The 12474-nt window shown below is 43.8% G+C and overlaps 2 protein-coding genes and 1 long non-coding RNA gene across 19 annotated transcripts in view; 1 reads left to right on the top strand and 2 right to left on the bottom strand.

Annotated features, from left to right (window-relative positions):
- The window catches only part of dmd (dystrophin), a 167528-nt gene extending 162512 nt beyond the window's left edge, over positions 1-5016 (bottom strand). For 6 of the 17 annotated variants that reach the window (XM_057026107.1, XM_057026109.1, XM_057026112.1 and 3 more), the window contains exon 1: positions 4606-5012. In XM_057026107.1, the coding sequence (XP_056882087.1) occupies positions 4606-4687 (82 nt within the window). In that variant the 5' untranslated portion in view covers positions 4688-5012. Of the gene's footprint in view, positions 1-4605 lie in introns of all 17 variants that reach the window. The other 11 variants (XM_057026117.1, XM_057026111.1, XM_057026116.1 and 8 more) reach the window with 6 other exon arrangements.
- On the top strand, positions 4977-6145 carry LOC130522102 (uncharacterized). Its single transcript, XR_008949545.1, has 2 exons — positions 4977-5112; positions 5986-6145. It is a non-coding gene; the product is annotated as an uncharacterized LOC130522102 (long non-coding RNA).
- Positions 6146-7600: 1455 nt separating this feature from the next.
- The window catches only part of LOC130522100 (transmembrane protein 47-like), a 13409-nt gene continuing 8535 nt past the window's right edge, over positions 7601-12474 (bottom strand). The window contains exon 3 of the mRNA XM_057026126.1: positions 7601-10671. Within this exon, the coding sequence (XP_056882106.1) occupies positions 10487-10671 (185 nt within the window). The 3' untranslated portion in view covers positions 7601-10486. The remainder of the gene's footprint in view (positions 10672-12474) is intronic.

The raw sequence follows: 12474 nt of genomic DNA, 5'->3' as shown, positions 1-12474 counted from the left end.
AGAACATTGCTGACAAAAGGCTTACTCGGGGCAGAAAGTGGTGAGGAATGGACCAGAGGCATGGGGGGAATTTCTGTTCCCCTTTGTGTGTCAGATATGACACTGAGGACAAATACCAGAACAAGGCAACAAAATACAACTGAGAAATGAATAAAAAAACAAGACAAAGTGCAGAGAAGAGAAAAGAAGGAAAAATGTATGGTAATATGATTGTTCCAAACCCAGAGTGAACATTGAAACTCTTAATAAATATACAGTACGTAGCCTCTTGCTCAGTTAGCAGCTTACAGTTGGACAAATTGGAGATCAATTGTATCATTTATTATTAAATGTGATGAAACATCCCATTTTTCCTCCTCCCCACTGAAATCCAGCACATCTGGCATAAAAACAGCACACAATGTAAGCAACACAACTCCAGTCAGGATCCAGATCAGGACTGATTGAAATCTGCTCATTTCATGGTTAAATACATCCTGGTCTTTAATATCTGGAACCAGAATCCAAATCCATGCCAGATCACAAGACAATAATTACTCCTAATAGGTTTATCACGACCAATGAAAGCCAGTCTGATCGTTATTCTCATCCCAGCTGAACTTGACGACATCCCGCTGATGGTTTGCTTTGTGTTTTCGGACAGAAAACAAGAGCAGAGATGTGAAGAGCTGCTTGGCAGCTCGTGGAGAAGCTGACAATGAAATGCTCATTAGCTGCAGCTATGTTTTTTACACAGCAGAGATGGTGAGGAAGAGCACGGCCCAGTGAGGATTCGCTTTCAGAAAAACACATTTTTCCGATGCCAGGATTTAACAAACTATTTCCAAAGCAGAATTGATTTGTGCCCATGAAGACAAACTGCGAAAATACTCTCAGAGGTGCCGAGGCAGCCTAAGTGAGTGGGCACGGAAATGTTGCAGGGTTCGAGGCTGCGGTAAAGGATGCCATTGCAGGAAGAAGATACATCATGATGCGCGAGGGTGATATCCCTCTCTCAGATGAATCCTGTTCCTCTTCTCACCCTCGATTTTGTATCTTTTAGCTCACTCACCTTCCCAGTTGCACCCTGTGCACAGTTTGAACGATTCAAAAATGCTTCTGACCTCATTCGGACGTCCTGTGGGTCACTCTTTTCCTGTCTATTTGGTTTGCATCACTAAACTTCACCTCCAATTTCTGCCACTTGTGCAGAGGTGGATGCAGTGACAGGAGGAGGAGACCGCGCAGCACTTTGAATGATATCACACACTTTCAACAGGCTTAAATGCCCTGTCTGAGCACTGACGCGGTCCATTTGGACTTTAAAGGGGTTTAAGCCGATTAATGGGGCCACCACAATGGAGAACTGACGTGAAACGCGGGGGAGGGAGGTTAAGACTGATATAAAGTCGAAGGCTTGACCTGAAAGGATCCTTCACCCACCAAGGTGAGGTTTATCTGGCTTCATGCTGGGGTTTTTTGCTCACAAGTCCTGATTATTAAGGTTCCAAAGGCTGCATTACAGGATAATTGTGTAATTTGAGGAAAATTAGCAGTGCATGTTCGTGTCCCTTCAGTCCCATCCACTCTGATGATGAGTTAATAATAATCTGAATCTAATAACCCAACCTCAGATTTGACAGCAAACAGCGAGGACAGTTCAGACATTTTGTCCTCTTGCCACATTTGCAATTGTCCGCCCGTCACAACGGAATCCTGTTGCTTGACAGTAATTTCTGCCAGGCTGACTGATCCATCCCCCTGTCGCGAGCCACCGTCTCGCTCCCTGACACGACACTTACTAACGCAGAAAGGTGTGCGAGACTGAGCCAGGAGTCGCTACAACACCCACAAGCCTCATTTTGCTCTGCCTCTTCCAGTGATGCAGAAATATTGTTCAGATCAGACACTGAACCTTCGACTCCATCCTGAGTTCCAGGGATTTTCCTCATATCATTCTAGCCACTCACAGCTGACTTCGTCCTCTGCATTTATCTTGTTTTCAGGGTTGTTTTATTTTATTTTTTTACATCTCTTTCGATCAGCCATGTTGCCCTCTTTCCCCTCTCATGGTGAACCAGATGCAAATCTCCCAGGAACAGACGGGTCTGTTCCCAGTCATTCATCTTCATTGCCAGCAGTTCACAGCGTCTCTGGCGGCAGAACCAGCGCAGCGGATGCCTCTGCTGCCACCTGCTGCCCATAAACAGTACTACGAACCTGGCGTCGGCGTTTAAGAAACCGAAATACCACATTTTACTATAAGTGGACTTTAAGACTTCCTACTTTCCTTACTGTGAGCAGCAGAGAGTAGAGATTAATTGACTCTGTCGAACGAAAGTGTGAAGAACATAACTGGATAAGAAATCCTGGAGAAAGAACCGATGAATGCTGAAAGCTGCAGTGGATGATAAACTTGGGTGACAAACTGAAAATTAAGAAAGAATGTGGAGACGAGGGAGAAAAATGTTTTAATTTAATTTCTCATTTTTAAGGGTGGCCATAGCAGTTGGTCAAAAAAACTGAAGGTCAAAAAAATCAAAAGCAGGCATGTTGAAGTGAAGAGAATCCAAAATTGAGAAAGGAATTGAGTTCTATAGTCTGTCGGAGGCCTCCGAGGCATTTATGGCCAATAGAATGAATAAGCAACAAAGACACAAATCCTGGCATAATAACGAGGAGAGCACACAGAAAGACACATCTGTCTCACCCGCCTGGTGGAAGATTGCCAATTTTGACAAATTCTAATACATTTCAGTCTAGTTTAACGAATTATACAAAACCAAAAACACACTCCGTTCACTGTATCCACACAGTGACAAACAGGTCATTGGTGCCGCTGCAGTGGACAACCAGAACAAAACACTCCATTTTTCTATTAATATTTTCTATTTCAATAATGCTTCATTAAGGTTTGTGCAGAACTACTTTTATCGCTGAGCACAACAAGCTAACACACACATAAAGAAAAGTAAATTCTCCTACTCAACTGGCATCAAACACTGGAGTCACACATCCAACAATCAGCAGCTTGAGTTCGACGGCTGTCTCTGCATGCCTGAAACATGGCCCAGCTGATCGGGCGACAAGCGCCACATCCAAAATACACATCAGTCTGTGACTGATCCGATTCCAAACACAAGGCAAATACACCAAAATACTCTAATCTGGGGTTGAAAAAAGAACTCACACCAGTAGCCGTGGACAAAACCCCCACAAAATCACAAATCAATGACATAACTCAGAGTCAGACTGTATGTATGTATGTATGTATGTATGTGTGTGTGTGTGTGTGTGTATGTGTGTGTGTGTGTGTGTGTGTGTGTGTGTGTGTGTGTGTGTAGTAATTTAGTAGCTAGTTTGATTTTGGACTGAGTGTGTGGTCTGTTGAATATGAGGAGGGTGACAGTATAACACAGAGACAGTGGGCCTGATTTAGCTACAGACAGACAGGCAGACAGGCAGGCAGACAGACAGGCAGACAGGCAAGCAGGCGGGCGGACGGACAGGCAGACACAGCAGGCAGGCAGGCGGGCGGACGGACAGACAAACAGCTAGATGAGTTAAAATGGAAAGAAGAACTTGGGTGGTTCCAACTGGCAGGACGAGGATGTTTGAATAAAGCATTGAAAGTTAAACTACAGTGACAGTCAGACAGTGAAGAAGCGCAGGTGGATGTTTCTGAGCCCAAAGCTAAACTGGAAACAGAGCGGGCGTGACGTTATTGAAAGGAAGTGGGGGGGGGGGGGCATGGAAACGTCCCACATTAGGCTATCTGACACCATACACCAGCCGCGTCCATCAGAGCAGCTGACCACTATTTCCAGCATGAGACGACCCACAGGGGAGTGAGTGAGAGACATAGAGTCAGGAGAGAGAGTGTGTGTGTTGGGGGGGGGGGCAGAGATGGGTCTTTATTGAATAACTGAACCTTTTTTTCAGGTACCGCAGGACAGACAGACGGGTGGACAGACAGAAAGACAGCCTAATCAAACAAGCCTGTGTTGCTCTGTTATATTGAGCATTTACAATAAGTGGGTGGGGCTTTTGTGCCACGGTCACACAAACAACAATCATGGCAACACATATTTTTAGAAACACAATGTTGCTGACTTTAACCAGAACCACCACTTTGGTGTATGTCACGCACTGTCACTTTCCAAGTGTGACCCAGAATACCCACACCACATCAATGCCACAAAGTTCCCAACGATGCTTACACGCTCACAGTAACTCAGCTTTACCTGTCATTAGAGGAACCCACTGTTGAATTATGGGAAATGAAGTTACAACCCAGTCACACGCATTAAAAACAAAGGTCACATAATACCAACGAGAGTTGTGAGGTAAACCCCCAAAACTTCCTGGGCGGAGCCTGTCTTATTCACGCTATGATGTCACTCACAGTCAGGTCTAACTTTATTGCTTATATTGATCACATTAAGTGGTGTTTGCGCAACTCTGAGAGGATTATCGGATTATTGGTGAAACAACTGTGCAAGTGATTTCTGAAGAAACTTTCAGCTGTCAGCTCACATCTCTGGCGCGAACACACACGCACGCACGCACGCACACAAACACATACACGCACACGCACACGCACACAAACACGTGTGTGTCTCCTACCAGATCGACACTTAATGATCTCTCCAAACTCGTCTTCCACCGGTTCGTCGCAGTAGTCCTCGGGGCGCACAGCCTCCGCCATCGAATCAGTCACTTCTAACACGTTACGAGGAGGTGGTGGCGGGAGGGAATTCTTAACTTTCACACAGATGAAATCCACCAAAATGAGGGGTAAAGAGACCCAAAGTGGATACTCTGGGCTGGTGGTCCAAGGCAGAACGGGCGCAGTGGAGCAGTCAGGAGCTCCGGCGAAGGAGGCGCAGAAGGAGGACCAGCCAGTCTGTCATTTAGGGACGGACGGAGCCGAGCAGGTGTGCGTGAGGGGGGCGGTGGGGTGTAGCGGTGGGTGGCAGAGCATTCTTCCCTCTAAATAGCAGGATATGAGGAGGTGACACGACGAGGACCCCCGGTCTCCGCAGGCAGACGCCATGCGTAAAGGGGGACCCCCAGCGGACGCATTACTTTATGTCGGCACAGGGTTTATGATGTCGTTGACCTGGCATCAAGGTGAGTGAACCTTGACCTCTAACGGGGGGTGCCCACGTGACAGGTCACGGGCAATCTCGTTCCCGAGTCCCGCCCCCCGGGCACAAACGAGTTTAGTAGGTTACTGCTCATTTTGATGGATTTGGGTCGCACAAAAATGGATGAACTGAACACACAGTAAAAAAAAGAAAAGGGCATAACCACAGAGTTTAAAACCTATACAGACTGTGTCGGTTTAGATGCAAGTAAAACAGAAAATCGAGGCGCCTAAATATTCAGGGCTGCATCTAAACTGAGAAAATAAGTTCAAATCCGTCCGAGTCAAGTGAACGTGTCACCAGTGCATCAGGCTCAACTCTTTGCAGCTCCCGTCTGCTCACATTGCATCGCTGTTACACACTTACCATTATTAGATCTGCTGATAAACTGATATACCCGTTCGGCTTCTCACAAGTAGGTCTTGATTTACTGTAATGCTTCCATTACGCGCGGCATGCTACGAGCATCTCTGAGCCTGAGAGCTACTATTATTAGAGCTGATGTTGTGATGATCCAGGCGCAGCCCCGAGCTGCAGCCTGCCAGATATGCTCACAGAGAAGAGAACCGAGGAACCCGGCTGCTGTCTGGTTTTAGTAGTTTTAAGTTTAATTCATGTTTCATTTAGTAAGATCAATATTTTATTTAGTCTTTTTTTATTGTGTGTTGCTGTACATTACCAAATTTACTTATATTTTCAAATAAATTATATTAATGAATGTTCTGGATCCAAAATGTGTTCGCAGATATATATTTTTTGAAGTTATTTCTGCACAATAATAGAGTTCAACAACAGGATTAAGAGGTGCAGGGCTGAGCTCATCTTCGTTTGCGTCTGTGTTTGTGTCCTGTTTTAGCCACGGTGACCTGAGCCTTGTAAAACACGGCAGTTTGTTTCTCTCCGGGAGGCCTTGACAGCTCTCAGCTCTTCTTTATGGCCTGAGACTTTTCCTGGCTAAGTTGCCTCCATGTTTGCTCATTTTTCCAGCTGTGAATAAAAAGACTCCAGCTTTTGCATCAGTCCAGAGTCCAGTCTGTCCAGAGCGTCTGTGGAAGATCTGTGGAAGAGATGTACCTTCACGTGGAGTGTGACTGACCATCAAAGACATTTTCCTTTTGACCAACCTGGAGTTGCATACCTTCGTTCCTCCTGGAAAGTTGGCTACAGATTCATATAAACAATACTTAAATATCTCCTTTGCTTACCTCTGGCCAGTGTTCAGGATAACAGCCAGCACACTGTCACATTTAGTTTTTGAATTGGCTAAACGGATGTAAAGAAACAATTGGAAAAAAGTGGTTTGAAGAAGGCAACAATTTCTAATTTACTAGAAAATCATTTCATTAGCGTTATCTGATCGGCCTATGGGGGACAGCTGGGTACATCAGAGATGAATTCATCTGGTTAAATCACATTTCAGGAGGAATTAATCGGTGTTTCAAAGTACATTTAACAAGGCTATATTTAAATGCTTAGAAAACAATTCTATTCGTGATTTGTGGTTTACATTTTCACAGCAATCTTTTTGAAAACCTTACTTTCACTGTAAGCAGTCAGTGCCCAGTGTGTCCAGGAGAGGGCAGCACCAGCACAAAGATGCAGTGTGTTGCAGCGCGCGTCTCTGCTGGAAACCAGTGAGCCTGGGAAAGATGTCCCCCACAGGGATGAGTGATCAAGAAAGAAATTGTGTTTGACTCCTCTTAAAGAAAAAAAAAAGACAGCACAAAGGGATGAAATGATGTAATACACGTGTGAGATCACCCCGTCCCGATCGGGCCTCTGTCAGGGTTAATGGCGTGGACACTGAACATGGCAGACATTAGATGTGCTGGATGAGAGATAATCCACACTGACACTCTGTGGGTCTTCTGAACCCATTGAGAGCTCAACTGGAGGTTTTTTTTTATTGCTATTATTATTTATTTTTTGGGTTTTTTTGGTGGCAGACTTCCTAATTTATCAGCTGTGCTATGAAACAAGCTCTCTGCTCAGTAATTGTGCTGTATCTGCTCTTTTTCCTCATGAATGAGCAATGAGGGAAAGTACTGCCTTTAATTTCTGCAGCAAATTTGATCGCAGTAGAAGTCAGCCAATGGTAAAACACAACTGTTTAAAAATCTCATTATCTGGTGACATGGGCAATCCATTATGACCCTGCATGACATTACAGAAAAAAGAGGGACTTTGGGGTAGCAGCAGTCAAGGTTTTTCTCGTGTGCTCAGACTGACTGGTAGAAAGAGACCTCTCAGATTGGAGTGCTGCTCCAAACTGGCAGAAGTTCCCCAGCTGGTCAGAAACCAGTGATAATCTCCAATGTTCACATTAAGATAAGCAGAGAAGCTGTGATTTTGCAGCATATTTACTGTTGTTTTCTTAAACTCTCCTTCTAGATGACACTAAAATTGAAAAAGAAAAAAAATTGAAGGCAACCTGGAAAACAAGTCCAGAAAGATGACAAAATCTGACAGAATAGTTCTGCTCGGTGCTTTAATGTGCCACTCTACAAAGAGATAAATGCTGATTACTGACAACTCTACAACGGCATCTAACGCATGCCAGCCCACACAACACACACACACACACTTTCTCTGCCTGTCACACACACACTCTCTCTCTCTCAAACACACACAGCATCCTAAATCCCTACTCACATCATTAAACAGTGTTTTCTCCTCACTCTATAGGAGATGGAGTATCAAACAGCGCTGATTCTCTACTTTTCCTGTGCAAATTAATAATCAAATGACTGTTAATCACTACCAGCCAGACCTGGGAGGAAACATACAAGGAACCAGAGTGGGTTAAACACACATCCCACAAATCCAATTAATGGATGCAGACTTGTGTGGTCTCCTCAATAAACAATCGTATTTACTCACAAGTGCTTCATTAAAAATCCAAGCATGTAGGTCATTCTTGAAATTTGCATTGTCATTTAGAATCGGGAGGCGTCTGACTAAAGCTGGTGGGATAATGATTCCGAAATCACAATCGAAACGTGAAAGTGCTATTCTTTCCATTAAAAACACAGATATTTCAGAAGCATTCCTATATGTTTGAACCCAGGCCTGTTACAGTATCGGTGCCTAAAGGTCTTCTATCACCAAACCACAGACATTTCTAGGCAGCAAAAACAACCTCACTATGTTGTGGTCGTACACAGTAGCGGCGATGTCAGATACTACACTAGCAACGATGAGCTCTACTACACCTCGGGTAACCACACAGTGACTGAGGCCATTCGTCCACAGCCTGACATGAAGTCTGGTGACCTTGACACTGATGAAGTGGAAGCCCAAAGGTAGCGGAGCCCTGACATCTTTCAGGTGAGAATACTGAGGCTTGTGTCTGCTGACCCCAGGAGCTGCTATAACTAGCGAAGAACTGGTTTCACCGAGTGAAAAAACTGGGACAAATGGTGACGTACCGTCCACACGGCTTCATTTTAGGCCAGCCTACTTGAAATATCTCGATCAGTGGAACCATCCAACAAATAAATACAAGAAATATACACAGTGAATTTACAATATGAGGTTCAGTTCAGCCCGAGTAGGCTTGCGCAGTGGGATGGAGAGGATTTTCCTCACCCCTGGCCACAATCATGCACCAGTGATGCTCACGTTACTGCAAGCAGATTACAGTACAAATATTACTGCATGTACTGGGTACTGATGAGTTTAAAGAGGAGTATTAATCCCATTATACACACAGTGTTCCTATAATCCCCTCTAAGATTATGCCTTAATTTCATGTAGTCTGATTTTTTAAACACAGGCAGGACTCTTGAAAACATCTTCCTTAGTAACAGAGAAAACAAGATTGTCTGACAGACTTGAGGTGCCTGCGGAAACAATGGGCTTCTGTTAAATGCTTGGTTCTTCTTTCAAATGCACTGATCTTCATTTACTCTGAATGATAGGGAGGCAGCAGGATTTCTTTTTTTGTGTGTGGGGGGGGCACAGTTGCTCTGTAAGTATGTGACAATAGAGTGCACAGAAAAGATGCCACGTGCATCTGCAAGATGTTGGAGGATTCTTATTCTACATTGGGCTCCATGTGCACTCTTGAAATTGGAGCGTTTTGAAGGAAGGATGGAGGCAGCAGGGTTAGCCAGTGTTTCAGCACACGGGGGAACTCAATTTACATTTCAACTGAGCAAGAACATGAAGAGGGTTCTGCACAAAGCAGGCAAAAATAACTCTATCACCTGCTCTGCTGCTCAGACTAAATTTAGAGTCACTATATGATTATAATAGCTGTTTCTCCACATATGCACGTGCAGCAATAAAGCAAACACAGCAAGCAAGATAATCCACTGATAATGCCTCTGCTATCAAAAATATCTGTTGTATTTAAAGTAAAAAAAAAGAGGAATTTTGACAGCATTTCAACAGTGTGGACAACTTCTCCACACAATGTCATATTGTTTAGATTGGTTGATCCTAAGTCAGCAACTAGGAACTATGGGGTGCCTCTTGGATCTATGCTTGGCCCTTTTGTTTCCGATCATCATATTTATTGTACAAAGGTTCAAGTGTAGAAATGATTCCACTTGTGATGAAGATGAGACTTTAGCTGTGACCCTGTGTACCATTTCCAATTGGCAGATAGTATAGTTCTCCGGATGTTTCTTTTTTCTTCTGTGACTACACTACCCAAGAAAATGCCGACTAGCGTAAAAACATGTGTATTGCGAGACTGCAGCAGACTGGTGTGTGCACGGTGGACAGCCTCTGGACAAGAGGAGGTGAGGAGTGCAATCCAGTCTTACACCGTCAACCACGACTAATCAATCTTGACAGCTAGATGCGCGCACCCTATGGGTTGCCCTGGTAACAGAATGTTGAGCGGGCATCTTTGTTTGACCCAGCACCTCGGTCTTCTTTATCTTGCAGAAAGTTATGCGCTGTTGTGGTTTCTGATCCTCTTCTACATCTGTGTGAATGTTTAAGAGCTCCAGCAGGGAGGAGGAAAAAGCTACGCAGCTAACAGATATGATGGCAATGGTGAGCATGAGAGCCGGGAGCAGTTGAGGGTACACGTGCCTTGCATAACCTTGCAGTAAGCATGACCTGTTCCACGACTGCGTCGGTCCAGGAGATGTTTATACTAACAAAATGAGAAAAGTGCTTGCAGTTAGATTAACATAAAAAATGCAGGCTGAATGTAAATTTATGAACTCGGTTGCTGCAAAGTTGTCACAGTTGTGTCCTTAAGTCCTAAGCATTAAATAATTAGACCCCCATCCCCCCTCCCCGACAGTTTTCAGCAATTGAGCCTTTAAATTAAAAGACCCCTGAACCTGGTTTCATTCAGTCCCTCTGCAGATGTGTTGCTGTTGGATCATGGGCTTAAATCATAGTGAGTAAAACTCCTCATAATTTGTGGGGTTGAGACAGTAGAGGATCCCTCCGCCGAAGGAAAAGATGGTCCCACCCCAGGCCAGGCCGTAGCCCCAGTTGAACTCGTGGTAGATTCTCAGGTTGATGCTCTCGATGAACTTGATGGGGTAGAGGACCAAGCTGCAGGCTTGGAGCACAACTGGAAAACAATAACAGAAAAGGTCAATGTCATTTCAAGACTTTCTTCCATCTGAAGAGCAGAGGACATAATGAGGAATTGGCTTTCGCTTGTTCTTTCAGCCTTGAAAAAGGCCGTGGTGTGTTTGCTGTCTTCACCATGCTGTGTTTTGAAGGTGGGGTGGGGTTTTTTTGGGCTAAGGAAAAAGCTCTTTTCATGCCAGACAGCTCACACTGTTACTGTGGGCTTGATGCTATTGATGAATATTGCAAAAGCCTCTCAGGCACTGAGATTTTGTTTTATAGTGTTTTTTTCTGGATGAATGGAGATCTTCCAAAACATAAATAAGCTTGTGTATGTACACAGGATTGGACTGATACAAAGGTTTTGTGTTTTGATGGCAAGGAGCTGAAAGACATTGGCTCTGAAGGAGATGCTTTATGCTTGTGAGGGGCAAACTGCAAACGGTTGACCTAAATGGAGTCTTCCAGCTATTACAAAACTGCAATAAACAAAAAAGAATTCAACAGCTGCGAATCTGACATAACTGAACACAAACAAAAGAGCTGTAAATGTTTGTTCTATATTATTTATTTGCAAGTTATTAATTCTGCACATTAAAAACTGCTGCACATTATGAGCTAACAAGCAAGAAGTTTGTACTCTAAGTGGGTTTTCCACAGTGGAAGGAGGTGCATATTTTATTTATATATTAATGACTGAATCAAATATTCATTCTCAACACCGTCCCTTTGATCTATATTGAGGCTCTTGTAAAGTTTAATAAGTTTGGGTTTCCAGAATTTGCTCACTTGAGCTTAATTTGAAGCAGTCCCCATCCTGGATAAATGACAGACATTAGCATCAGCTGGGTGGAAAGCAGAGTGTGCGACCTGCAGGGGATGGACGTCATTTAGCTGTGATTACTTCATGAATCATATCTAACATATGAAAAATCAACTTGAGCAGCTGGGACAGGAGGGGGGATGTGGGGATGCAGGAAAGGGGGGGGGGGGGGGGGGGGGGGTTGAGAGGGGTTGATAGTTGGGTAGATAAGGATTGGCTATGGAACACAGGGGGACACATCAATCCTCAAACAGAATTCAACTGGTTGGAGAAAAAAGGAGATCTGGCACATTTCTGCAGCAAATACACACCAACATGGCAGGTGTGTATTCAGAAAGAGTGAGATGGTGAGAAAAATAAACCTTAAAGAGGTTTTAGAAGTTTAAAAAAAGGATTATTTGATGTGGGATTCACTCAGGGCCTCTTAAAACCCTTAAAGCTCCACATTTAATACACCACAAAGGGGGTTTAGTGGCTGATCTGAGGACAAATAAAGGAAGATATTCTGATTGTTTGTATAGTGATGTGTATTACATAGGTGGTTTAAGGTGTTACTCCTGAAAAAAACCAAAGTGAAGTTCTTTAAACTTACAAAAGTTTCTTTGGGTTTAATCCGTGATGCTAAAAAAATAACAAAGGCAAAATATAGGAGCACACAGTTGGATTCAAATCAGCCAAAAGACACCTCTCTCAAGCTGGGCAGATGACTGCTCAATCATTACTGTGCACAAAACCATTTGATATGAATGAGCGTTCAGGTGTAAATCCAAACACAATGAAGCTATTTAATTCCAAAGCAATCCACTGCATTTCCCATTCCTCATCCATGCTTTGATGCTATTTTATGGGAGCGTCACCATCTCGTGCTTTCTGCAATTTTCACTTCAAAGGTAAGAAGGTTTTTTGGTTAGGTTTTTTTTATATACACTGTTATCTGGAATTTCAACCAACTAGAAATAGAAACTGAGAAAAATGAAT

Source organism: Takifugu flavidus, chromosome 3, assembly GCF_003711565.1.
Source record: "Takifugu flavidus isolate HTHZ2018 chromosome 3, ASM371156v2, whole genome shotgun sequence".
Lineage (NCBI taxonomy): Eukaryota > Metazoa > Chordata > Actinopteri > Tetraodontiformes > Tetraodontidae > Takifugu > Takifugu flavidus.
This window is presented reverse-complemented; position numbering and strand designations above follow the sequence as displayed.